The sequence below is a fragment of the Gobio gobio genome, assembly GCF_949357685.1.
Source record: "Gobio gobio genome assembly, chromosome: 3".
Lineage (NCBI taxonomy): Eukaryota > Metazoa > Chordata > Actinopteri > Cypriniformes > Gobionidae > Gobio > Gobio gobio.
In genome coordinates this window covers 28806690-28834301 of record NC_137099.1, presented here as the reverse complement: position 1 = coordinate 28834301, position 27612 = coordinate 28806690, and the positions used below count along the sequence as shown (strand labels likewise).

Genomic DNA, 27612 nt, shown 5'->3' with positions numbered 1-27612 from the left:
CTCTTATCTGTCCTTCCTCTGGAGTGAATGAGATGGATGAGGTTTATTTTTTCTCTCTTTAGAGTGTTTGACTGTGTCTAGAGAGCTCTTTCTGACATGCACTGCTCCTCTGGCAACAAAATAAGGATAGATGCTTTTGTCTCACTGCACAACAGTGAATGTTGTACTTGAGAGGGACTAATAATTGAATGTGCATGTCTATCAAGCTTTTTTACATTTCTGTATTTTGAAACAAAATATATTCTTACTATTTATGGACTTCCTTGAGGTGGAGCAGTTTTTAAAGACTGCATACATTGACCTACAGTATGAGTATATGAGAGGGGCACTAAATGAAACAAATTTGTGTAACTTTCTGCTAAATTATAGCAATAGTGACTTTTATGCCACCTATGGTATGGCCGACTTGTATAGCATTTAAGAATGCATTTTATTTGTAGAGCCAAAACAATTAGCTTTGGAAAGTCTACATTCGACTGAAGATCCATTTGTTGCCTGCCCTCTAGCATAAATGTATTCTGGGACTGTTTATGGTAAATGTGTTAACTAGCAGTCGGAGAAACCTTCACCTCCTGATGCGATAATGAATGCAGCGGTTTGACAAGCTGCAGCCTCTGCTAATGTATGCATGTCTACCTGTGTGTGACAGGTGAGCAAGTATAGGTAAACAGCACATTAATGCATTAAATAAGTGTCTGCAGAAATGTACAATCAACACATTCTTCCTGTTAATGCATAATTTGTTAACATCTTTTTTCATAATTTGTCCCCCCTCAAACTAGCAAGAAAGAAGATTTAACAGGTTCTCCACACAGTATACCTGTCTATATATATGCTAACTTTATAAAATATAAAAATTAAAGATTGAGGTCATGATAGAACTACCTTTAAATGGACACAATTTGAAATAATACACTTAAAAATAGTATAGTATAGTGAATTATAAATATGTTGATTCATTATTGTTTAAAAAATATATACGTGTATCAAAACTGCCTGTTTTATGTTTACCAGTAATCATATTTATTTCAGCATACATCAGATTGATTTCAGTGGAATATTAAAGTGATTTGTCTCACCTATCTCTGCTCCGTCGGGAGGGGAAAGCAGCGTTGCATCCAGCCACAGTACACACATGCATCTCTTTTAGGTGCACATTCTTGTAATGCAGTTTAACACTGTATGAACTTTTGAAGCTCTTTTTGCAGACGTAGCAGATCTTGGGATCAGGACTAGAGCAGAGATCACCCTCAGGGGACTGGGAGTGGAACTTCGGTGGGCTTGTTCCGTAGCTCATAGAAGAGATGAAACTTTCATGTAAGGCCGCCATGCTGGCGGCAGCAGCAGCGGCAGCTGCCATACCCCCATTGTAAAGGCTATATTGACCCATGCAAAACATGTCATAAGTAGGATCATTGATCTCTTCCTTGATTTTGATAACAGGCTGGTGTTGGGAAGGTGGGGAATGCCTATGTTTCTCCAAATCTTTCTGGAGGTGTCCCTCATCTTCTACCCCTTGGTGGTCCTTATCCAGGTTTCTCTCTAGGCCAGGCTGATGTTCATCAGTGTCCATCAGCTCATCGCGGTACAGCATCTTGGATTCAGATGTCTCTGACTCATTTTCAAAGTCACGCTCATGATCTTGGTCCTCAGAGGTAAAACTGTCAATACAACGCAGATCGCCATGGCTTCTACCCCCATGACTCCCACTGCATTCTTCTTGGTCATGATGGAGCATGCCTCTAAGGGCTAGACTGGGACTCATTTCATCGTGTGATGGAGACTGATGTCCACTACCCCCACAATGATGACTGCTGCTGCTGCTGTTATTGTTGTTGTTGCAGTTGCCATTGACATTGTTATGAATGTTGGGTGGCTGGTGGTGGTGATGGTGACAACTATCGTCATCATCATCATCATCTTTGTCATCATAATCATCTGCCACATCTATCACTTCTTTCTCTATTTTTACTGGCATACTGGATTTGCGAGGCTTCTTTTTAGGCATAGGGTCGAGAGTCATGGAATCTTGGGTACTGGGAGTTGTGGGTAGGTGATGAGAAAATGTTGATGTTTCAGATACATCCATGTTGTGGGAGCTAGCAGCTAACATCTGTTGCTGGTCCGTCAAAGATGTGCTGTTGATTGTGGAAGGCAAAATTGGACTGGTGGGCAGAGAGACTGGGGGACTAACTAGATCAGCAGGAGAGAGCAGTGTGCGATAAAAGGGTGGCACAGGTTGCACTGGCTGCACAGACTTCAGGGACGGGAAGACAAGAGGGCTCTGCAGAGGTGATTGTATCATGGGGTCAAGAGGAGGGGTGGCAAAGCTTAGTGGTGGCCGCCCTGGGCTAGTTATATTAAAGCCACTTTTGGCACTTGATATGACAGGTGTGGCAGTCCCAGAACTGGAGCGAATGAGGTCCTTGTCCCGGTTGTTTCTCAGCATAGGCATATGTAGACGAGGATTGGGATTAGCACTATGGCGGTTACGACTTCGCAATGAGCTGAAGACCATATTGCAGCCTTCAATAGTACAACGGTGTTTAATCTTCAGATGCACAGCATTGTAGTGGATCTTTAGAGTGCCCTTATCATAGAAAGTCTTGCCACAGGAGTTGCAGCAAACACGACCCTTACGTGAGGTTGCACCCATACGACGCATACGGTGCATTTTGGAAGAGAAAGAAGAGTGTGTAATGGTTTTTGATTGTTCATTCTTTTCAAAATGGTGATGGATCTGGTGGTTGTTCAGAGTGCTTGACTGCTGCTGTTGCTGCCCCTGTGGTTGCTGTGTTGGTGTATGTGATTGCTGGGAATGCTGTGTAGATGGTGTTGGAGAGATGGGTGAAGCACTGTTGGGTTCTGTCTTAGGTTCAATGGCATTGGGTAAGGTCCCCATTGCTCCTCGACTTGGGCTCTGACCACTACGAAACGGTGAGAGGGACACTTCAGATTCACTGGTCTCCACCTGCTCACTCTGATTGGGTAGATTTGGCTCTCGCATTCTGAGACCTGATTGCTCAATGGCTAGTCCATTTGGTGGCAGCCCTAGCAAGGGAGCTGACACTGGGTTGATGTACTGGAAAGGTAGCAAGAAGGCCAGACTGTTTGGGATGTTCTCAAAATGGTGAATGCTAGAGGGACTGTTGTTCTCTAGGTGCGACAGAAGGCCAGGACTACGTGTGCGATTGTTGCTTTCAATAAAAGTTCTGATGCCAGAGTCAGTCTTTGATGAGGGCACTGTAATTGCCTGACCCTCCTTTTCCTGGATGGCCATCAATTCCACAATAGACTTGGTTTCACCAAAGCGCAGAAACTGTTGCAGAGTGATGATCTCCTCTTCCCGGGACATTATAGTCCATCGGTCCAGAACCTTGCCTGCAGCATCCTAGAGGCCATAGCAGAGAAAAGATTAAAAAAACAAAACAACAACAAAGAACAACAAAAAATATATATACTTTTTTTACATATTATCTGAGAAGATAGAGGTGATGGGGATTGTAAGGATAAGGGGATATCGCCCAAAAGAGCACATGAAGAAATATATAAAGACTGATAATATGGTTCTCAACTGACAATATCTAGGTCTCTCTACACTTTGTCTTTTCTTTCCTTAAACAACCATGCAAATGTAGTCATTAGGTGTCTTCAGTCTTCAGCCAACAAATAAAAGCCACCAGTGTTCATTTATTAGTCCCAATGACTCAATCAATTTGGTGTAAGACAATGAACAAAACTTATGAGAAAGATGTGACCCTTGGTGCCTCTCCCACAATTATCCTCTGATTATTTCAATTAAGGGAGTAATAATAAAAGTATTATTATTATTATTATTATTATTATTATTATTATTATTATTATTATTATTATTATTATTATTATTATTTAGATTTATTTTGAATATCTCTGCTTTGAATATTGTGTCAAATGTAGTTTTACAATAAGTAATTTTATCAAAAGGAAGCTTCACAACTTCACAAAAATAAATAAGTCAATTTAAAAAAAAAATGTATTTATGTGGCTGCAATGGTGGACATGAAAAACAAACAGATCATGTTTATTTAACCATGTCTTTGAAGAAGCCTTGGAGGTGACAGCAGTCTTGCATTACATTCATTAAGCAGGATGCAGATCAGTATTAACTGAATATATGTTAATTGGAATTTAGAGGATGCATGTCTCAAACTAAATTAAATATTAATGAAGTCATACTTTCTCTCATGTTTAACTTACATACGGTTTGCCTTCAGGCACACAAGTATGGAATGATGTAAATCTCAACAAATCCAAAACTGACCTTGTTTTTTATTTTTATTTATTTTATGTATTATTTTGCAGACACGGAACCATGGGATGTGGGAATTTTCCATCTTGAGAGAGCAGTATTGCTCCAGGAGGAGAAATAAGCACCAATTCCAAAGAGTTTGTTCTTCGGCCAGTGTTCTAAGTAATGGTATTATTAACCACTGAAAAATAAAACAGTTTGAGCTTTGCACACTTGCCCACTGCCAGACGCTGAGATATGGCAAGAGATTCTGGGAATGGAATCTTGGCCATATCTTTTAGTGTTGCGGTCAGGCTTGTAACTTTGAAACATAAAATATGTGAATTAGTTTTCTGTTCCCTCTTTCTTGTACCTGCATTATTTGACTCTGAAGTATGTGGTTCCTAAACCGCACTTAAGTTTGAAAACTGAAGATCAACTGTTATATATTGCTTTATCACTGGTATCATCTTCATGTGACTAAGCAGGCTTTTTAAGTCATGTAAATTAACAGGCATAACCTTTCATGTACTATAAATTGTCTATAAATGTTCATTGGTATTTGCAACAGGCTGTGATGCCAAAAGTGTGCCACTCTGCCCTTGCTACCATGCAAGTTTATAAATGGCACTTCCAGTTTAAGGGGAGATACATTTTGTTTGCTCTTCACATACATGATCCAGTTTTCCATTTATACAGAATAAAGCAACATCAAGGGAGCAATGGCTGTTCTGATGACAATTAGAGATGACACAAGGCAAGGCTTTGTCTGCCCCAGCCTGCTAGGATCTATGAATGATAAATGGTTACTCTGGATTTTAAGAGCTGTAAAAATCAACAGCACAAAGCACAAAGGGCCTTTAAGGCACAGACAGAGAATAAATGTTTAAAGAGAGTAAGAGAGTTAGAGAATGAGAGAAAGTGAAGAAAAAAGAAGATAGTAAGAGAAAATGAGAGGTGGGAATACAGAATGGTTTCACAACAGCATGGCCTCAGAAATTTTAGCAAGATAAATTCTTTAGAGACAGCACATCAATAGTCACTGGGGTATTTGTTGTTAAATATACATTAAAAACATTTTACACTTTCATTCCGTGTTTGAGTATGAGTTTAGCCTGGAGGTAAGACTTTAAATTTCAGCCTCAACAATATTATTTTATATGGCATAGTGGTTTAAACTCCTGTATTTCAATTTGATATAAGTAAAGGGGGAAAAAGTAAATTACAAAGTGAATATTTAAATAGTAACTAAAAGATGTACTAAAAATGCTTTAAAAAAATAAATACTGTGGAATTTTTGAGCAATTCTCTCATTCTGTCTATTTTCTTACTTCTGGACATGTATTACATTCCTTCTGTCTTTACACTAAAACTAAAAACTGCTAAAAACTGGCTGATCTTAATCACTAATCACAGGCTCAGTTATAACACGTGTTCTGTCTGTGCACACAGGCACACCATTTTCAGTGCAGTGTGTGCTATTAGACTTGGAGTGGGTAGATTAAATGCCCTACAGTTGCATGTTATATCTTTGAAAAATAGTCCAAGTTCATAATGATATTGTATGGTTCAATTAGGTGAAGTTGGTAATTTGCAATTTTCTTTGTTAAAATATCAAAACGTTAAGCTACAAATTCAAAACCAATGAACCTAAAATGGGTTTTCTTTACTATTTTTTTTTTTTACTTTTGTTATTAACTATCTCACAATAAATGGTCAAATAGTGCCATTTGCATCTATAAGTTGAGCAAGGAATGACTTTTGACTGTTTGGACCGCTGCCACTTTTAAAACGAATATAATGTGGCCATGTATCACTTATGAGTTTATCAAAAAACAAATTCACATTTTTCATATAAGTATAAAGCAAGACATTGGACTGTAATGTTTACCAAATGGAGTTTAGAAATGCTGGGGCCAGTCAGCTGTCACGATACAGGTCACTCTTTGGAAGGCCAATGTTAGGCTATGTCTAAATTAATCCAGATACATTTGAAAGCGGCGGTTTCATTTCAAAATGATCCTTGTCCACACCAGCGTTTTCAGGCGTTTTCCAAAAGTTGCTCATCCGCATTGAAATATCTGAAAATGCTTAAATGAATCACCTTACTGCACATGCGTAAAACATACTAAAAGTTCACAAGATGATTCAGAGAAAACATTCAGTATGCTTATATAGGATTTTAGAAAGGTTTTTTTATAGGTTTATACGTATGTCTACTTTATATATGCAACTTTATAAATGTATAGAACATAATTTACATGCAAACATTCTTTCTGTATGCTTATAGGATTTGATATAGATTTATACCACATATGAAAAATCGGTAGCACTTTTGCAGTCCTGTTCCCCATGTACATACTATGTACTTGTTATAGCAATAACTAGGTACTACCCCTGAACCTACCCCAAAACCTAACCTGAACCCACGTAGTTACCTTATATTACCATTTTTATATTGGTTTTATATAGGTTTATACCATCTATAAAATACCTATAGTAAAATTAGTATACATACAGGACATATATGTTTATATAGGACTGTATGTTAAAGCCATATGTTAACAATATATCTCATTTATATATAATAAGTTTATTTAAACAGCATATATGCAATGTATGCTTATATAAAATGCTAATATAAAATAATTTGAGACATTATGAACATTTATTTTACATATTTAAGTTATCAGGGTTATGTCACTTCGGTCAGGTTTTATTCTTTCTACTTCTACGGGTTCTATTTCTTCGTTTGGTGACAGAGCTCTGACACTCCTATCATCTGGTTTCTGTGTGAGTGTGCGGTTTTGAGTTTTGCTTGGGTACTACGCTCTTTTGTCTGTGTGTTGTTGTGTTTTGTGTAGCACGCAGCTCCTGTTTACCATCGGCCGCAAACATTAATGTTGTGCTCGGTGTAGCACCTCCCACTCCCCTATTTTTTACCGGATTATTGGTTAATTTGCCCCACCTGCTCTCCCTCGTTACCCTCCTTATTTATTCTCCTTGTGTTCTCAGTCCTGTGCCAGTTTGCTGTGGTTGTTTCCTGTTGTGTATGGCTTCTCGGTAGGTGTTGCTCTGTACTGTACTGTTCTGTACTGTTCTGTACTGTACTGTTCTGTACTGTGCCTTACTATACTGTGACTGTTTTTCCCTTTGGGGGTAGTTTTTGTTTGTTTTGGTTATTTTTATAAAAAAGCCCATTAACCTCTGCATCCTTGAGTCCTCCTTAAGCCGGGTGCACACTGTACGATTTTGAAACATACATGCTTTTTTTTCCAGAAATTACTTTTATATATATCCCATATATTTATCAAAAACATATTTTGCATTCATTAAATTTTTTTATATGCAAAATCCATACTATATGCCAGATTTAATAAACAGGGCAAGTTAGTGTGTGAGCGCAATTTTAAAAAAGTGCCAATGGGAGTGGAAAGTTCTGCTCATGATCTACTGACGATGCTCAAATTAAAGAACACAGACAAAGCTGGATCATTTCGCAATCTATTAATTAGCATCTGGTTTGAGACATGCTTTTTTGGGGCGGTAAATAATGTCGCAAAATAACAGTAAATTGACTAGCGTAAACCTTAGTAAACCTTGCATGATTCATTTAAATATTATCCTCCCATAAATTTGTATTGCATATGCAATAAGTTCAGCTGCAAAAATAACTGTCCACGTCTTTTCAGTGCTAATTTGTCAGTTTGTGTCTTTAGTAAATCCTGACAGTAATCCTGTTTTTTTTAACACTAGGAGAACACTATTGCTGCACATTTTAGAGTGGCCTTTTATTGTGGCCAGCCTTAGGCACACCTGTGCAATAATCATGCTGTCTAATCAGCATCTTGATATTTCACACCTGTGAGGTGGATGGATTATCTCGGCAAAGGAGAAGTGCTCACTAACACCGATTTAGACAGATTTGTGAACAATATTTGAGAGAAATAGGCCTTTTGTTTACATAGAAAAAGTCTTAGATCTTTGAGTTCAGCTCATCAAAAATGGGGGCAAAAACAAAAGTGTTGCGTTTATAATTTTGTTCAGTGTATATGAGATATATTTGCATATGGAATCATTCCAATAGGTTTTGTGTATGTTTTTGCTTTATATTAGCATATTCCATATATTGATATTTCATATATGCACATTTTCATATGCATGGACAGCAATTGCGGGTACATTTTCAGCCATCTTTGCAGGAATACAATAGGAAGACTGTACAAAGGAACATTTATCTTTAGCATATAGCATATGGCAGGCACAACAATTCCGGTATAACCCTAGATATCTATGGGTACAATATGCCTCACATGACTAAATATACATAATTTCACAGTCCACACTACAATGCGAAAACAGCATTTTTAGGTTTATCCACTTGGGAGAGCATATGCAAAAACGGCGTCTCAATGTGGACGCAAGGCCAAAACTAAGAGAAAAAGAGACAAAAACGTATTAGTGTGGACAAGGCCTAAGATGGACTATGCAAACACACCCACCTACATTTCCAGAGACATCTAGATCCAAGTTAGCCAAAGCTAAAACCACACTCAAACACACAGAAAAACTCAAGATTGGATGAAAAGAGGGCTGTTGATTAGAGCTTTGCTTGGAGAAAAGAATGTGCTTTTAGTTAGCTTTAGGAACCTTTCATTATTGTGATAGCTTTTTCCCATACCTATATCCTTTTGAGCATTCAATTCTTGATTCATGAAATATTATACTGGATTAAAACTAAAACTAAAGGCAGTGAAGAGGGTACATTTAGATTTGACTGGTACAATAAAATATTAGTATGTGTGCCCACAAATCAGCTTCAGGTCCTTAGCCAACTCCCCTGCATTAGTCAGGTAACAAACCTGCCATTAGAAGCACTTTTACACCAAGGCACTCATCTCCCAATTAGCTTAATGTGGCTTCTATCTATGCATTCTGCAGATTTGCCATACTCAAATGAAATCTCATTAGAACCGTCCCCCACGCCCCCAACGCTGTGATGGATTACACTGTCATTACACATCCCTTACTCCTTTACATAATGTGGCTGAACACTGTTTGTGAGGTTAAAGACAATTAGTTAATAATTATAGCATTAAGTCACAGGTCTCATCTATCCATGGTGCAGTCTGCAAATGCTGCAAATGTGTCAACTGTGACGGCTGTATTTATCTCACTGCTTCTGGTGTCACTTACTGCAACCCAGTAATGATGCTGGAGGCTTGAGCTTTGTAAAGGGTCTCTGAGGACAGCCAAAAGATGGCCAAATATCCATGCCAATGTTCTCAGCATAAAAAAAATCAGTCAGTTATGCATTTATCATATTAACATACCCCCAGTCTTGTGTTACAAGCTGAAAATTAAGCCACTGAATACAGTCCTTTTAGCAATCATCACTTATCATAGTCATGGGATCATTAAGCTCTAAGAAATATATTCTACAGTGGGCACAGAGTGAGAAAAGGTAAATGCGTAGAATAGCTCTTGTGCAGCACACTAGGTTTTTTTTTTTTTTTTGATACTAAGTTACTTGAATATTTTAATAAATAAAATATTAATAAAAAATATATATATTCTATTTCATTTGTTTATTTTCTATTTTGATCAAACTATTCTAGTAACACATTTCAAACATTTGCTTCTTCCTACCTAATATAGAACTGACATTTCTAAAACATCTAATTCACCATGGACAATTGGTCTGGGAACCACATTGATCCACTGACTCCCAGTGGACACAACAGGAATTCACTATTGATCAAGGGGTAGCTATCATATCCCAGAAAAAAAAAACTGAAAAAAACACTTCCATCCCCTGTGTTCACTACTTCAAGGGAGGTTAAGCAGAGGTTTCCCTGTGATCTTAGAAGGTCTTGAACCCATGAATTGCTCAGTATTCTACTTTCTGACCTTTTTATTTTAAGCAATGAATAATTGAGTAGGGAAGTGGCAAAAAAGGGGGAAAGGCTCAGTCAAAGCCCAGTGCCTGGAGCCATGACATCAGAGGGAGAGCTCATAAGAGTCTTGTATAACTCTCATTGGTCAAATAGTGCCTATAATGATTATCATAGAGCTCTCTATTCTTAGATGGTCAAATGTGGACATGCAAATTTGAGGGTTTTTTTTTAATAGCAAACCACAGTTAAATGGTGCTAATATATCTAAAAATGCATGGTTTTAGGGAGGTGTGTGACACAGCCATCCAATAATACACATTGTTTATCTGACATTGTGCTGGATGACACATGAAATAAATGTAGAAGAAGATTTCCTTGCTAAATGAAAATCATAAATGACTATTCGTGATCTCTGGAGGAAATTAGTCTACACTGACCAAGCTAACGAAAAACGTGGACTTTGTCCAAATAAGGTGTTGCCTATTATACACACACACCCATGGCCCACTGTGAACAATCTTTTTTGTCCCCTATAATTTGGAACAGAACTACTCTAATTGCATTGCCTAGCATTTTCTCAATGCAGAAAACAGACTAAAATACATCCAATGCAGACCAAAGTCATGAGGATTTTTCCTGTTCAGACATTTTGATAGATGTAATTTAAAAAGTCTACCTCATACAAGTGTGACAGAAACTGTGAATAATTATTTTATTTGGTAATAGATTCCCTGTGTAGCAAAAAAACAAACAAAACATAAACATATATTTGGAATGTGATCTTAAAAGAGAGTATAAATTGGTAATTGTGGTTTTGTCATTCAAATGAACCTTTTAAAATACAGTTGTATTAAAGTTCAAAGGATTTGCATCATTGTCATTTTGACTGTAACACAAGTCACTGTGATGTGGAGCAACACTCAGGTGTAGTGGGACTGAGGGAAACGAGTGGAGGATTTATGTGATCTCCTTCTGTCAGGGAATAGAAGGGATTTGCTGATCTGGGAAGCAGATGTTAGGTGGACATGGAGTTCTGTAGGGGGAACAGTGGGAGTGCGTGAGAAATGTCCCGTCTGAGGGTCTTTGGTGCAACTGTGTGTGTGTGTTTTTTTTATTTATTATTATTATTATTCTTTATTATATCACATCTTCTTTCTATCACCCTAGTGATTGCTTGCTAATGCTTAAAAAAGGTGTGACATATGCTCACAATTTGCTTCTTGGCTGTCATGTCTTGTATCAATGTGATACTGGGAGGTGTTTCAGTGCTTACACCTCTTACTCAAAAGCTCTTATAATATTGTTGTTATTAAAAAGAAGTCAAAGAGTAACCTTCAAAAGATTAGCTCAGCTGGAAGGAGATCAGATGAAAACATGGAGAGAAGATATGTATGCGTTCACCTAACTTCTTGCTTTAAATAAAATCTACGCCTCTTTGGTTGCAGGTCAAACAAAACATTTTTAAATCTTCTCTCTGATCCTAATTTGACTGTGAAGTAAGCCACATGTTTTACATTTTGTGGATTAATAATCTAGATAGCACCCCCCCACTCTCTCTCTCTCTCACACACACACACACACACACACACACACAGACTATTAGAGAGGTTATGTACAAACTGGCGCTGCCACAGCACATGCAGGCGAAGAGAATAAGCTAATGGACTCTTTGCCTAATGTGATAAGAGCCATTATTGACATGCTGCCAGGAAGATGCAAGGCCATTAGCTCAGAGGTGGCTTTTTCCTTCCCTTGTCTGCTTCAGCAGCATCTCTTGAGCTATTCCTGTCCTCAGGCCTCCGGAGATATAGCTCACAGACCCAGCAAACATAGCTGTGACTGTCACCAACAGCATTATTTACTGCTGACACACATACAAACTCAAATGCATTTAAGAATGAATGGAAGTAATGTGGATGGGCCAGGGGTTCAGCTAAACAGACCCATTAAACATCCCATCTAGATATATGTCAGTAATTGACCTAAGTATATCTCTGGAAGGGTGGATATTACCACCAGTGCTTTGTGGGTAGGTATCAAAAGAATAATAAGAAGTTGTATTAGGGTTTTGAGAAGACATAGGTCTAGAAACAGGCCAGTCTATCACTGCAGACATTATTACACTGTAATTACTTCCAGTGAAAATAAACAATATTAACATCATGCATTGCTTCATCTAACTGTCTGTCTACAGTACATGCCAGCCAGCACAGAAACAGTTGTTCAAACCCTGTCCACTATCTGAACCACCAAACACTAAAGGCCTGTTCACACCAAGAATGATAACTATTTCTGTAAGATATAATATAGCTGGGCCAAGCAGTGAAGTTACAACAAGTAAAATGTCACAGGGAACAATAAGAGTGACTGCAATATGCTCTAATGCACAAAAAATGCATAAGATTTTTTATAGAAATGCAACATAGGCCTGCTATTGTATGCTCAGAATACTGAGTGCCCAGAACCTCTTGTGGTTACACGGTAGTCAAACCTTCTGGCCGGGTGCTCACTGCTTATCACAGTGCACCTTTGCCTTTGTTAATACTGGAATTCTAAATCCACATATGTCATAAATTATATATAAAATGAAATAAAAATAAAATAAAAATATATATAAATTACTTAATTAAAATGAGCTAAACCAAAACAATGGCTATACATTTTGTCCAAACTCAATTTAATTTACTTTAATCCACCAAAATTTGAAATCCATTTGTATTGAGACTGCACAAATGATTTTTGTTGCAATAAATTAAACTGGGTGGTGGATTGTTAGTTTCCAGCATGTTTTGCATATGGCTGGATTATGAGAGTAAATATTGAAATTAAAGGGATATTTCACCCCAAAAATTCAAATTGCTGTTAATTTACTCACCCTCGGGCCATCCAAGATGTAGGCATCTTTTTTTGTTCAGTAGAAATATAAATAAGATTTTTAGCTGAAACCGTGGTCCTTGGTGATTCATTTAATACAAGTCAATGGCTACCTTTACTTTGAGAGTAAAAATAAAAAAGCATAAACAGGCAAAAAAAAAAAAAAATGAATACCTGTGTCTTCTGACGATACATTGATGTCTTATGAAGCGAAACAAACGGCCTGTGTAAGAAACTGAACATTACTTACAACATTATTACCTGTAATCCATTGCCTCTGCAATCGGTCCTGAGTGTGTTCATGGCAGTCTGGAGCATGAGCTTACGTCATATAATGACGTATGTGTGGGAGCAAACTCACACTGACGCTGTGTTTGTTTAGAACAGAGAGGAAAGATGCGAGTGTTGTATTGTTCATCAAAGTGGTACTTGTGCTTATCCTGGATGCCACATTTTATATAAAAAATTAAGATTACGTTTGCTTGTGCAATCTCAATCAGGAACATAGACTTTTTAAAAGATTCCCAACGTCTGAGCAGGGGGGCAGTAGGGATAGGCGATATGGCCTAAAAAAAAAAAAAAATCCACAAAAAAATCTGATTTTACGATTTAAATCGAATTTTTCTCTCCTGCTTAAAATCAATTTGCAGATGACAAATAAATATTTTTGTTTTTGTAAAATATTTGCGGCTTGGTAGCAAATACCTGGGGTCCAAAGCTTTCAGCATGTGAATAAACTAGTCAAAGGTTTATGAATTGATATGCAGATAAAATTAACTTTTATTAACAACAGTAATGTGCAAAAAAGTATAGGGAAAATGTATTATTCTGCTCTAATTAAATATAGTTTATCATTGTTCTTTTATAGTATCACACTGAACTGACCGACAGTGACTATTAAAGGAGCGCTCTTTACTTGGTTTCTGGGTAATTTAGTCACAATTTGAAGAAAAGACTTTGTGACTTCCTACTTTTGTCCATATATTAGGGAGTGGAAATGGCTAATAAGTCAATAAGTGCTCCTATCCCGCCATCTACTGGTTATTGTGGTAATTGCATGTATTTTTGAAATTAAAAGTGCTTGTTTGCCACAAAGTGGTCTACACCTTTAAAATTTAGTTTTACAAATTATCACATTAAAAATAACGTTAAAATTGGATAATATTTAGAGCTCTGAAGTGCTGGAAAAAGTGTGAAGCACTTGAAAACACTTGAAAAGTGTTTGAATTTCAATCTCAAAAGGTTGTACGAACCCTGAGATGAATAATGAAAAAAAAAAAAAAAAAAAAAAAAAAAACATTTTACTATTTCTTCCACAATACTATGTGGTGTTACTACATTAAATCCATGGTGAATGTTCATGCTTTGCGGATTGAAACCCCTGAACTTGAAACCCCTGAGCCCCCTCGCTCAATGGTTTCTCCTGGTCTCCACGTCAGCGCTGTTTGATCTGATATCTGTGATTTATAACAGAGAATTCTGCACCGAATGCTTCCACTAGATCTCACAGAAGTGATGTTATTCATTCCGTGGTGAATTCAAACTCTTTCTCACTGGATCTCCCCGCCCTGTATATCGGTGTCGCGAGATCGGCCGTGTATGAGCTCGCGCTGCGCTGTCTATTACTGCTCCGAGCTGATAAACGGTCCATGCAGCGCAGCTCAAATGAGTAGCGTGGTTCCGTTCAGACTTCAAACCCACTTTGCAGCGGGGTATTGTTTGTTTTGCGACTGACGCCGAAAAACCGAACCAATTACGAATGACACTATATGTTGTAAGATGACACTGTCCTTGTTGTTTGTGTATCTCTATGGCAAATGCGCGGAGGGAGAGCTGAGCCCATTCAGATCTACGGGAGCCCAGAGGGGAGCATTAAAGAGAGAACCGATTTTCATTCAAACAAATCGACGTAAACTACACATTCATGTTAATCGATAAAATCAATTTATCGCCCAGCCCTATGCGCCAGGAAGCTCGCTCTCCAGACTGCCATGCACATACTCAGGACTGTTTGCAACCCAGGCTCATTGGAAAAACGTACCTGTGGGAACATTTTTGCAAAACGCAAAATACGTATCAATACGTACATATTACTGCAGTTTCCAACATAAATTAACAAAAGAGGCAGTAAAACAGCAAGCACTTTTAATCCTTTTCGATTAATAAAGGCTTGTTTTCACATCTCGTTGCACAATATTATGTTATGATCTCAAAACACTTTTTATTATAGTGCATGATTTGTAAAAAAAAATACATTTTGGACTTACTAACCAGATCCAAATGTTTCGCTTTTCTGTTGTAACAAGCTTCCTCGGTAGCTCAGCTGGTACAGAATAGTACTTGGGATGTGGAGAGCTTGGTTACGAATTCCGTGAAGCATGACTCACGATAAAAGAGCTCAAAGACGAGAGAACAAAAATGAAAACAAGCTGAAATGGAATGCATATGAATGTGTTTTAATGTCTCATTTGCTTTCGTTAACACTATCGGGTAGGTTTAGGTGTAGTGTTGGTGGAAAGTTATTTCAAAACGTCATGGAGCAAGCATTTAGCGCACTCACTGGACATTTCAAATCAGAACTGTGGTGATACGTACAAAACTAACATGATAAAAACGTACCATATTCATGTTTATCTGTTTCGGAAAAAGCTGAACACGCTTTTAGCGCCACTCACTGGACAATGTACTTTGAAACTGTCACGAGACATGCATGATGCTACGTATTTTCGTTTTACAAAAATGTTACCACGGGTACGTTTTTCTAATGAGCCTGGGCTGACTGTTTGAAGCTGTGGATTACAGATAATAATGTTTTAAATAATGTTCACTTTTAATAAAACGTACATTCGTCCCCCGCACTTTACAGAGTCTCACCGGTCCTAGTCGGCCCGCTCCGTGGGGGATTCGAAACGGCGTCTAGTCGCACCGCTCTTACTGGCCTATGTCTGTTACACGGGCAGGTTTGTTTACGTAGAAGCCAATGTGAATAAATCTAGATTTAAATTCAAAGACACAAAATAAAATATACATGACCTGCCATTTTATTCATATCCAAAAACGAGGCGATCTGAACACCATGGAGTGCTAACACTCTCGTGCAACACTCTAATTCATACTCGAAGCCGGAGGGCGCTCTCTCACAGAAAGTCCCAAACGGATTCGTAGAAGTAATCACGTTCCAAAGGAATTCACATCACTGAACCAGCAGCTGAATAAAAATAATTATGACTGATGAAACACATGATTTCGACAATAGATGGTTCATGTGTGTTTTTCAAGCCATCTCAAGGTATTTATTGACAAATAAAGTATATGAATAATGCAGTGCTAACTGACATCCTTTTTAATGTTTAGTATCTTCTGCTCACCAAGGCTGCATTTATTAGTATATAAAACAGCTGTTTTCTATGAGAATATATAGTAAAGTGTAATTTATTCCTGTGATCAAAGCTGAATTTTCAGCATCATTACACCAGTCTTCAGTGTCACATGATCCTTCAAATATTATTCTAATATGAGGATTTGCTGCTCAAGAAACATTTATGATTATTATCAATGTTGAAAACAGTTGTGCTGCTTAAAAATGTTATGGAAACCATGATGCCATTTATTTTTCAGGATTCTTTGATGAATAGAAAGTTAAATGAACAGCATTTATTTGCATTAAATAAAGCACTTATTAAATAGAAATCTTTAGTTATATTATAAATGTCACTTGTGATCAATTTAATGCATGTTTGATGAATAAAAGTATTAATTTCTCTCTTTTTTTATTCTTACCACAAAAGTTTGAATAGTATCATGGTTTCCACAAAAATTAAGCAGCAGCACAACTGTTTTCAACATTGATAATAATCATAAATGTTTCTTGAGCAGCAAATCAGCATATTAGAATGATTTCTGAAGGATCAGGTGACACTGAAGACTGTATGGATGCTGAAAATTCAGCTTTGATCACAGTAATAAATTACTTAATTTCGTATTACTATATATTCACATAGATAACAGCTGCTTTAAATTGGGATAATATTTCACCGTATTACTTTTTTACTGCATTTTTTATTAAATAAATGCAGCCTTGGTGAGCAGAAGACTTCTTTCAAAAACATTGAACAATTGTAATTTTTAAACTTTTCTAAACTGCCCTTGTTCAGGCCTACAGATTGATTTAACAGGTAGGCCTCACGAGAGACCTGCGACCGTCTGATCAGACTCAGGCGGCTGTGTGCTCATAAACAACCCTCAGTGAGGGGAGCACCTGAGCCTTCCTGGTGGGTAACCCCCAGCTGTAAGCTAAACTATCATAGGTTCTATTCTGCAAATAACTGGTAATAGAAAGTGCCTAACCTTGGGAACTTCGCCTTAAAGGAGGCCCAGTGAGGCCTACTACCTGATAGCAAGTCATGCTTGCTGCCCGAGCACCCTGACTCGGGGGATCACCTTCAAAGAGGCCTAGCGAGGCCTTCTATCTGATAACAAGTCTTATAGGGAGGCCTGATGATGCCTACTACCTGCTAGCAAAATATGCTAACTGTCAAAGTGACTGAGACTCAGAACACCCCTCCAGAGAGGCCTAGTGAAGCCTACTAAGTGATAGCAATTTATGCAAACTGTCAGAGTAACCAAAAAGACCCTGTGGGCTCGCCTTCAGGGAGGCCTGGTGAGGCCTACCACCTGATAGCCAGTCAGGCTAGCTGTCCACATGCCACACATCGGCACTCGCCTTCAAGGATAGCATGTCATGCTAGCAACACGAGTATCCAAATCTGGAACTCGCCTCCAGGGAGGCCTGGTAAAGCCTACCACCTGGTAGCAAGTTACAACTGGCTGCTATGAAACCCTGACAGTTAGACCACTGGCTGACTAATAAATACCCATCACTGATGGAGACTCATCCTCAGAGAGGCTTCGTAGAGCCTACAAGCTGGTAACAAGTCTTCACAAAACCAAAGTCCTTGGGAAGCATATCACACCAATTCACACAAACTGGGGCCACCCACAGGAGGCCTCTCAAGGCTAGCTACCTGGTCGCAGCTGCTATACATGTCCCCCAGACAGAGAAAGAGGATGGGCTCTGACCGAACGACTCTCACATGAGAGGAGGCTGACAACACAGGGATGGTAGATGAGCTCAAATTCACGTAGTGAACAGCCAGAGGTGACAGTGCCTCAGCAACGCACCTCCATCATCCCTAACAGCCTAGGCCAACTAAACCAGCATACCCAACTGAAGCTCCAGCGTCAGTCTCTAGTAAACACACTCTAGAAGAGACAGACTACTCTAACCTGAGGTGGCTAAGGGAACTGAAGACACATAGTAAAGCAAGCTCAAGCAGTAGCAAAACACTACATTCTCCTAGAAGGGCGTTCTACCGCTTAGTACTTCGCTAAAATTGCAGTGGAAATGAGCGGCAGCCTCAACAATAACTCTCGCCATGAGAGGAAGCCTAAGTTTACATACACATCCACAACATGAGCGGTGGCCTGCCCCGTGAATCCTCAAAGGGGAAAGCCAACACATACTCACACACACAGCCCAAAAACCTGCCGCTGTATTCAGCCACCTACAGGGAAAACCTTCAGTTAACTTTCTTCCTATCTTCCTAACGGTTGACATAAAACCCATACTCTATACAGGGAATGAAGGTATGTAAGAAATACATACTTTTAGTGTTATCCACACAAAATAGACCAACTCATCTCACCTGCGGCATGTAGAGTGAAGACTCACCACACAGTTCTCATATGACCGCGATGTCTATCGCCCTTGCATGCCTGAAAGCGGCGCTCTCACTAACCAACCCAAAGCGGCCCATCAGAACATAGTTCCACTCATCATAGGTTCACCTCAGGCCTGATGTAAGAAACGCCTGGGGAAAAAAATGGAAGATTAAAATGGAAGAAGGAGAGGGCTAAGATATAAAACGCCCTCAAGGGAGGTGATCCATCACCAACGCCGACCGTGTTCCCTCAAATCCTTCTTCCGGTGGGAATCTCGTCTCCTCTGAGCCTTACTCCTCCACGGAGGAGGCTCACGAGAGGAGACGCTAGCCCTCTGGTCCTGCCTACGGCCCTCGGGCCGTGAAGGACCAGGCCCCGCCTGCCTGGGTGTGGACGCGAATCTCAGCGGTATGCATGTCTTAAATGCAGCTGAGCATGCCTTCGCCTCACTGAACTTCCCAACCACCGCCACGGAGGTGCCGAAAAGTTCAGATGGTGAAACCAGCGAAACGGGGAGAAAGCCCTTCTCTTTCTCCCCGATGTCAGCCAGGTTCAGCCACAGATACCTCTCCGTGGCCACCATCGCCGCTATCGATCGGCCGATCGCGGCAGCAGTCTGCTTGGTGGCCCGGAGAGCCAGATCTGTCGTGCGGCGCAGCTCAACGACCGCCTCTAGGGACAGCCCCGCCCCCTGGTCGAGATCCCCCAGCAGATCCACCTGGTGCGCCTGCAACACTGCCATCGTGTGCAGGGCAGCACCAGCCTGACCCGCTACCGCGTCCGCTCTGCCATTCAACCGCAAAGTCGCCTTTAGCGGTTTGGACAGCTGAGTCGGAGCTCTCAGTGCCGATGTCCGTCCAGAAACGAGATGGTTCACGATAGTTTAGCTGCAGCCTGCCCGTGGCACACTCCACAACATCCAGCAACTCAGCATACGCGGGGCAGGGTGGCTGAGAGGATTCAGGCTCTTCCTGATTACTATCACCACCCTCATCAGCCATCTCCTGCTCGTCCAGCAGAGCACTCGCTGCAGAGCTCGGTGGAAGACTATCATCTTCCACCACGACCTGCAGCTCACCCTCGTCAGCCGCCGATCAATCCATAAGGTTCACACTCCTCTCCAGATGATCGGCGAGCTCCATCTGGGACCCCCATGACGCCCGTCGCCACTCCGCCTCAGCGAGAGCGGGACCAGGGCCATGCGGTCCAGATCCCCTCGAGAAGAGAGCCAGACGAGAGCGAAGCGTTTTTAGGGAAAAACGCTCACAATTTGCACAGGCAATTTCATCGAGAACTGCCTGTGCATGCTCTTCACCCAAACACATCACACAGAGTTCATGTGTGTCACCCGGCTACAAGAACCTTGGGCACAGGTCTGCACACTTCAGAAAGCGCTGTGCCTTCTTAGAACTCTTCATTTCTCTTTACCTGTAACTTGACAGCGCTCCTTACAGACAGACAGTCCCTGAAGATGAAAAGATGTATGTGTGTTTGCAAGGCGCCCTTATATACTTCTGTGTCGCACGTTGATGACGTCATGGGTTGTTGCCGGTCAATAGGATTACCGTGATTTGATAGTGATTTCAGACACCTGTCATGCTGTGATGTTATATCCCATAGCGTCGAATCGACGCAGTGCGAGTTCCCTTTCGAAAGGGAAATTCTGTTTTGTGCATTCATGTGATCACAAATAAATGGAAGCAGGCACAACTGAATAAGTATGCTTGTTTTTTATGTTAAATAGTCATAAACATGGTTTGATTGAGTATGATTGATGTGCACTCCTGACATAAATTAATAAATTATTGTCACTGTAACATTTTTCATTTTAAATAATTGGTCACGCTGAAAGTGGATATTAATGTAAAACTCCCAAACTTGTATTGTAGTAACTACATTTTATTTAAACATAGCTATATACGCAAGGTCGGCAGACTTGTTTGTGTTAGAGGTCTGTTCCTAAAATAAAACACTGCTTTTCCAAAAAGTAGCTGTTGATTTTGTCAAAATCTGACAGGGAGGCCAGACAGTGATGCCCATTCTAAAACCCATATTGCATGAGAACTGTTACTTGCTTAATAATGTGGAACAACCTCTGTAAGTAGGGTTTCCATTTACCTAAGTAGACCTCGCAAACTATTTAACAAACCTGTCTGATATTGATACCAGTTATCTAAAAAGATACAGAGAAAACACTTTCTTGGAAAAACTAAAATCTGAATTTTAATTGTACTGAAATCCTACTGATATGTCACTTGCATAATAATCTGTAATACAGTGCAAATATAAATATACAGTGTTGTATGTATTGGCCTAAGCTACTGAAGCACCGCCTATAATTATTTGCACAGCACTCAGCTACCACATATTCAGTTTCTGTTGTCCCAGGGGCTTCTGGGATATGGAGTCACTGAAGCACACAGTCTTGCCTGACAATCAAAGTGAAAAGTCATGCCAAGGTGCATAAAGGGGAGTGCCCATATCCGGAGGGAGTTGACACACTACATCACTGAGCTGCAGCCACTGTACTCAAGAGCTATTAAGCACGAGACATTCTCTCTACACCCCTCCCTTGTTTCCCTTTCAAGAATCCCTCTGGTCAAAGGCAGATACAAATGGCTGTTTGCTGTACAACTCCCACAACATGTTTGTATCAGCTGCTGCCTTCGCTAACAGCATGTAAAACAAAAAGAGACAGGCCACTCTTATTCACAAATGGTTCCAACCGAGATGGAGGTTGCAAAGTAAAGTCACAGGAGTGCCATTAGAACATCATACTCCCTCTATATGTGTCCTTTTTTTCACAATTATGTGCTTTTTGACAGTACATTTTCAAAACTCTTCAGACACAACAGCAGAGTCTGTGGACTAAACAGTACCATTCTAATTTATTTTCGATTGCATACTGCATTTTTTTATTCAATAAATAAATATATGTCCAAAACATAACAGTAAAACATTTTTTGATATGCGCAATTTGTTTGCATAGTCATTCCTCATTTAAAAAAATAAAGCTAAAGGTAAATTAATTCTCTCATGAAGGTGCAAAGTATGGCCACAGTCCAATAATGATGCATCCCTCCTGAATACAATGAATGCTGAATGTCTGGACATATCTGCTGAAGATTGTGGACTAATGGTGTGATATATTTAAAGTAATTACAAATTAAAAAATGTCTATTTTTTTATTTTTATGGAATATTTCAGTGTTTATTTTTAATGATTAATCCGTGTATCTCTTTTTTATTATTCATATTCATGTTATTCACATAATATTTAATCAAAATAACTTCCCCTCACTCTTGCAGCGACATTTCTTCTCTTCTCTGAGGATGTTTACTGGTGTGAGGAAAGGACAACTTGTCACTAACATGAGATCACAGCAATAGCAAACCACAGTGATCCAATGATCCAATCAATCCCTGATGGTCAAAATCAAATCTGGCTCTATATATTTTTCTTGTTCAAGAAGCTGTTTCACCTAGATATACATCACAATATAGGAAAGACTATCACAACTTATGTTTCATGCTGACTTAAATGACGTGACCAAATTAAGAAGGCCTTGCTTGATTAGCATTACCGTTTCCATATATATGTTCATCTCTATGTTTAGAGTTGACATACTGCATTCAAATATGCTTAATTTGTTGCATGTTGAAACTCTGTAATGAAAACTAAAAAGTATATTGACTAATCTTTTATAAAAACGAATCACTAATCAAACACTAATAAAAAAAAAGTTTAAAAAAAAGTGTTAGAGGCCATTCACACAGAACATGATTTTGCATCTAGAAATGTGAGATGCAGCCCTTAGGTTGGTTTAAAAAAAGTGCAGCACAGAACACGAGGGTCTCCAGATGCACTTTTAAGATGTGATACAGTGAAGCTTCATTTACCAAGAAAAATGTATTGTGTGTGCAAGCACACTTTGCAATACATCTCTTTCTGATTCTGAAAAAGGGAGATAGCCAACAGAAATAGCCAAACAGAAAAATAGAAAAATACTAATTTGGACATAAAAAAAAATTAATAATAATAATAATCGTATCGGCTATATTGGCTATAAAAAGAGAGACAGGTATGTAGTGTCTTGGGGATTTTAGGGTGTGGCTGAGGGGGCGTGGTTTTGCGAGGTCTGTAGCGGGAGAAAGAGAGCGGAGCCGAGCAAGTAGGTCAAGTGCAGATGAATAACACCTGTGTCTGATTGCAATTGGCGTGGAGAGACCGCATTTAAGCCGCTGCGGCGAGAGAGAGATATTGACTGGGACTGCTGTGCTGCCTACCGCTACAGAAAGAACCTGAGCTAATTCTGAGTGAAAAGTTGTATCTGAGTATTTGAGAGTTAAACGCCCCTGTGCGTACTTTTTGTTTCAGAAACTGCTGTTTAATAAAGAGTGCAGTCCCAGTCACGCCGACCCTGTCTTCTTCCTTCCTACACCCACACGAACCAACCTTACATAGGGCATTTTGGTTTCAAGCTGCATGTTGAAAAATAATGTGTGAGGAATTGGAAAAAAGTGTACCACTTGTTTACAAAAGTATGTAATTGTAAAACTGTAATACCTTAATACAAGAAAACAGTATTTTGTTCTGATTGCAAACTCTCTGAAACCGCAGAAACACACTTTCTTTCTCCATGTCTTCCTCTCTCACAGGCTCATCATTTTTTTAAGAATAAATTCAAAGGGAATAGACAATCAGCAAGGGTAGAATGGGTATGCTGGAAGTCTTTTTAAAACATATGACATTTCAGAGAAAAATACAAGGAATACAGGAAAAAACAAACTTGCAGCATCTTGGAACTTTGATTTATTCTGGCCATAATACAATTATTAGAGTCAAAATAAATGGCTATCAGGGGTTTTACTGTAAAGTACTGTTAGCCTTGCACTGATAAGGATGTCATCCATATGGCTGGTAGAGAGAAAGACAGTGTGATCATCAGGATGTCAGGGCTGCTAACTGTCACCAGCTGGGTTGAAGACTGAAAGCTCCCAGTCACAATAGAGGAGGTCTCTCTCACACCTTGGCTTGTCTGTTAAGATAACAGTGCCTCTATGTCTCTGTGGCGTTTTGAATCAGAGACATATTTCTCGCCTCTAATTAGTGTGCAAAGCTCCTTGGGGCAATCAGCACAAGGTTAATTGGAGCCAGCCGGAAACACCCTGGCGAGAAGCAGTGTAGCGCTGTCTCTCATCATAGACTGTCACCCAAAGGGAGCTCCCCTGAGCACTGCACACGCACCAAAGCCCTTTCCTTATCTCTCATAATAAAAGATCAGAGAGAAACAGTCACTGCAACATACAACAGTACAGTTCTCTCTCTCTCTCTTTACCTCCCACATCGTCCCTCCCTCTCTCATTTCCAGCTTCTCATCCTGTCACATGTGTGCAATATGTGAATTTGATAGCATGTCGTCGCCCAAGTCTGACATGCTGAAAATAGCTCAGCTTTTTTTTTTTTTCTGAGCTTAGATACTCAGACATTTGCCCTCTTTCACCAAAAAAGAATTACCACATAAAACTCTTGTATATTTTGGGAGCGCAGTATGTGTTCTCCTGCCATCATATGAGGGACAAAGGCTGAACCCCCTTTTCCCAATATCACTGCTCTCTGTATTAATTTAATGTGTCTTTTTGTTGTTGTTGTTGTTGTTGTTGTTGTTGTTAATTGTGATAACATATATCTCTATAATATGAAAGAAAGAAAGAAAGAAAGAAAGAAAGAAAGAAAGAAAGAAAGAAAGAAAGAAAGAAAGAAAGAAAGAAAGAAAGAAAGATGAAAGAAAGTGTTTCATTAGTAAATTCATAATTGATAAAACGTTGTCTCTACACTGTTAGTAAGTATATACAAACAGTGTATGATCACGGTTAAACAATATTTTTGTAGACTTTTGTACTCTCTAAAACTTGGTCATGGCGAAAGAAGATCACTAAATTATAGAGAAAATGTGCATATGTATTTGTAAAAAAAAATCTGAACTAGAATCTGAAAATTAACCATATATTGTTCGTACTGTATATTCTTATTAATGTATTAATAATATAAAGAAGCAGTACTTATATGATAATTGAACCCTTGTTTTCTGGGCCGTGGAGGTGTTGTGACATACCCTGACATGTGCTTATTTCTTCTATTTACTAATATATTACATATAGAAATATAAAAAAGAAATGAGTCTTAGGACAACTCAGAGATGTGAAGACTGACATTCTCCGGCCTGAAATACATGTGTTTAAAATATTTAGAATGCTTCAATTGGAACTCACACAAATGTGAACTTGCATCACATCACGTCAATGATGTTTACAGTTGTGCCTGTCAGAGAGTGCACCGCAGGGATCTATTTCCCATGACATACACTCGTGTTTCTCTGACCTAAGAGTTGAATCTTGAGAGGTAGCTAATTTTACTGTCACATGCTGCTGAAGTTAAAATAATAATTAAGACTTTGCCTATATATATATATATGTTTACAGCCCCGATCAGTGGGCTTGTTAAAGGGCTTTGCTGCTTTACAACAGACATTCTACTAACAATTTTTTTTGTACCCCTGTAAATCTCCATAGTATTTTTACACAGAGACTTAGGACTTCAGTTGTCAAGTCAGGAAGGTGACGTATGCTAGTGATTTTGCCTCTATAGCAAATTACTAATTGGATAAACAAACAAACAAATCTGCTAATGGTTAGATTTAACTTCGCAAGTACATGCCAATTTATTCTTCTAACTCTAACCCTAATCCTGACATAACACTCTACTAATACTCTAATGAGAGTCAGTTGACATGTAGTTGCAAATTACGGAAAGTTAATTGCCATGTAATTGCAAAGTTACTTATAGATAGTAGAATGTCTAAACTATCGACTATCGAAATTAAGTGTATCCATTTGAGCGTTTGTTTGTTTGTTTAAGCTGATTATTTGGATACATTTTATAAATAATATATATTCAAAACTTCACCAAAAAATATCATGGTTGACCAGGACTGCATTCCAATTTAATTCTACTGGTTTGACAAAGTTTGCACACAGTGGCACAGTGTAGACCTTGTGAAAATTACAAACTTATAAACACTAACCCCCTGTTTAGTCCCATACTAAAATGCATGTCTGAGCTGTTTTAACTTAAATCTTTTATCTTAAAATATGCCAGTGCCAAGATGCCAATCAATATTTTTTTTTTTTCTTTTCAAAGGAACGTTTATAAAAACCTACTTAAATGCCTAATTGAACTAAAGCATAACCCTGGCTTAATCTAAGCGCTGTCTGTGAAACGTTAAAGCAAAAGATGAGCAAATTGGTAGGGTCACGCACTGTTATATACTTCATTAGATACCTGAAGGATGAACTTTCTTACAGGAGCTGAACTGACTGTGTACACTGGGTCTAGATGAGGCATTGAGCCCTTATATCAGACCAGATTTGTGTATTTATTTAGTCTCTGTCTATTTAAACTAAGCCTAAATCAATTAAAATGAGATGAACACATCTCTATATCTCATATCTCTAAAGAGTGCTTCTCTCTGTGATAGGATATGTGCAGTTCTACTATCCTGATGATAGAAGATTTCTATGATTTCATAATGTGCACGGATGAGTTCAAATTAATCAGGGGTATTGGCTTAAAGAGGGGTGCTTCTGGAGAGGAGAAAAAAACAGAGTGATTAAACATCCTTCGGATGAGACGTTAAACCGAGGTCCTGACTCTCTGTGGTCATCAAATATACCAGGATGTCCTTCGAAAAAGAGTAGGGGTGTAACCCCGGCATCCTGGCCAAATTTTCCCAACGGACTCTGTCCATCATATCCTCCTAATATGCCCATATACTGATTGGCTGGCTTCATCACCCTGTCTCCTCTCCACCAATAAGCTGGTGTGTGGTGGGCGTTCTGGCGCAATATGGCTGCCATTGCATAATCCAGGTAGATTCTGCACATTGGTGGTAGTTGAGGAGATTCCCCCTTCTATATGTAAAGTGCTTTGAGTACCCAGAAAAGCGATATATAAATGTAACAAATTATTATTATTATTATTATTAAAGATCTAGGAAAAGAGAGGCTGCAACATCTCTAGGTTCATGGACAGCCACTGCTTCAATCTCCAGATTGTCAGATATGGAAACAGCAAGCTGTGAAGGAGAGTTAATCCCTCCTTACATCACTATTATAGCTTAGCAGAATGTTCTCACACACAATCTCAGAAACTAACTTCTAAAAATCAAGTTCAGCCACATGCACACAGACACGAGAGGCCCTCTACAGGCTGAACACAGCATTCACACACTTTCTTTCACTGAAAATCCACCCCTTTCTGCACGTTTTTACATTGTTACTGAACTAGCTGTTATAATGATAATCTATACCTAAAGCTTAAGTAAACTTAAGTTTAAGTTTATGCTGTCTGCTCTTGACTGTATAGTACTGACACACAGCACTGCTGACAAGACACATGGAAAACAATAATGATACAACACCTGCTTAGAGTAAAGCATGAATATTAACATTATTAGCTAAATATAAAAGGAAAACTTATGGAATCATAGTTTAGCCACTTGCATCCTATAATATATACGCTTGTTCGTATTTAAATTAATTTGCCTTTTTCATGATTTAATTTACATATTTTTCTTGGAATGTTGGCAGTAAGTTAAAATCCTTAATATGCTTTCACATCTCAAGTCCTCTTGTTGAGGATCTGTTAACAGAACACATTAGCATTTTCACAAATTAACACTTTGTTAAGGCACATGTCATATTGTCACCACTCAGTTCCTATATGTGCTGCCTGACCCATGGCCCTGTCCTGACACGCGACTATGGTATACCACTAATGAGCAGAGTGCCACTA

At 39.0% G+C, this 27612-nt stretch overlaps 1 protein-coding gene across 6 annotated transcripts in view; it reads right to left on the bottom strand.

Annotated features, from left to right (window-relative positions):
- Positions 1-27612, bottom strand: part of bnc2 (basonuclin zinc finger protein 2) — a gene marked incomplete at its 3' end in the record, with an annotated part of 224847 nt that overhangs the window by 8805 nt on the left and 188430 nt on the right. For 5 of the 6 annotated variants that reach the window (XM_079813042.1, XM_079813040.1, XM_079813041.1 and 2 more), the window contains one exon: positions 1080-3391. In XM_079813042.1, the coding sequence (XP_079669168.1) occupies positions 1080-3391 (2312 nt within the window). Of the gene's footprint in view, positions 1-1075; positions 3392-27612 lie in introns of those variants that run through there. The other variant, XM_079813044.1, reaches the window with a different exon arrangement.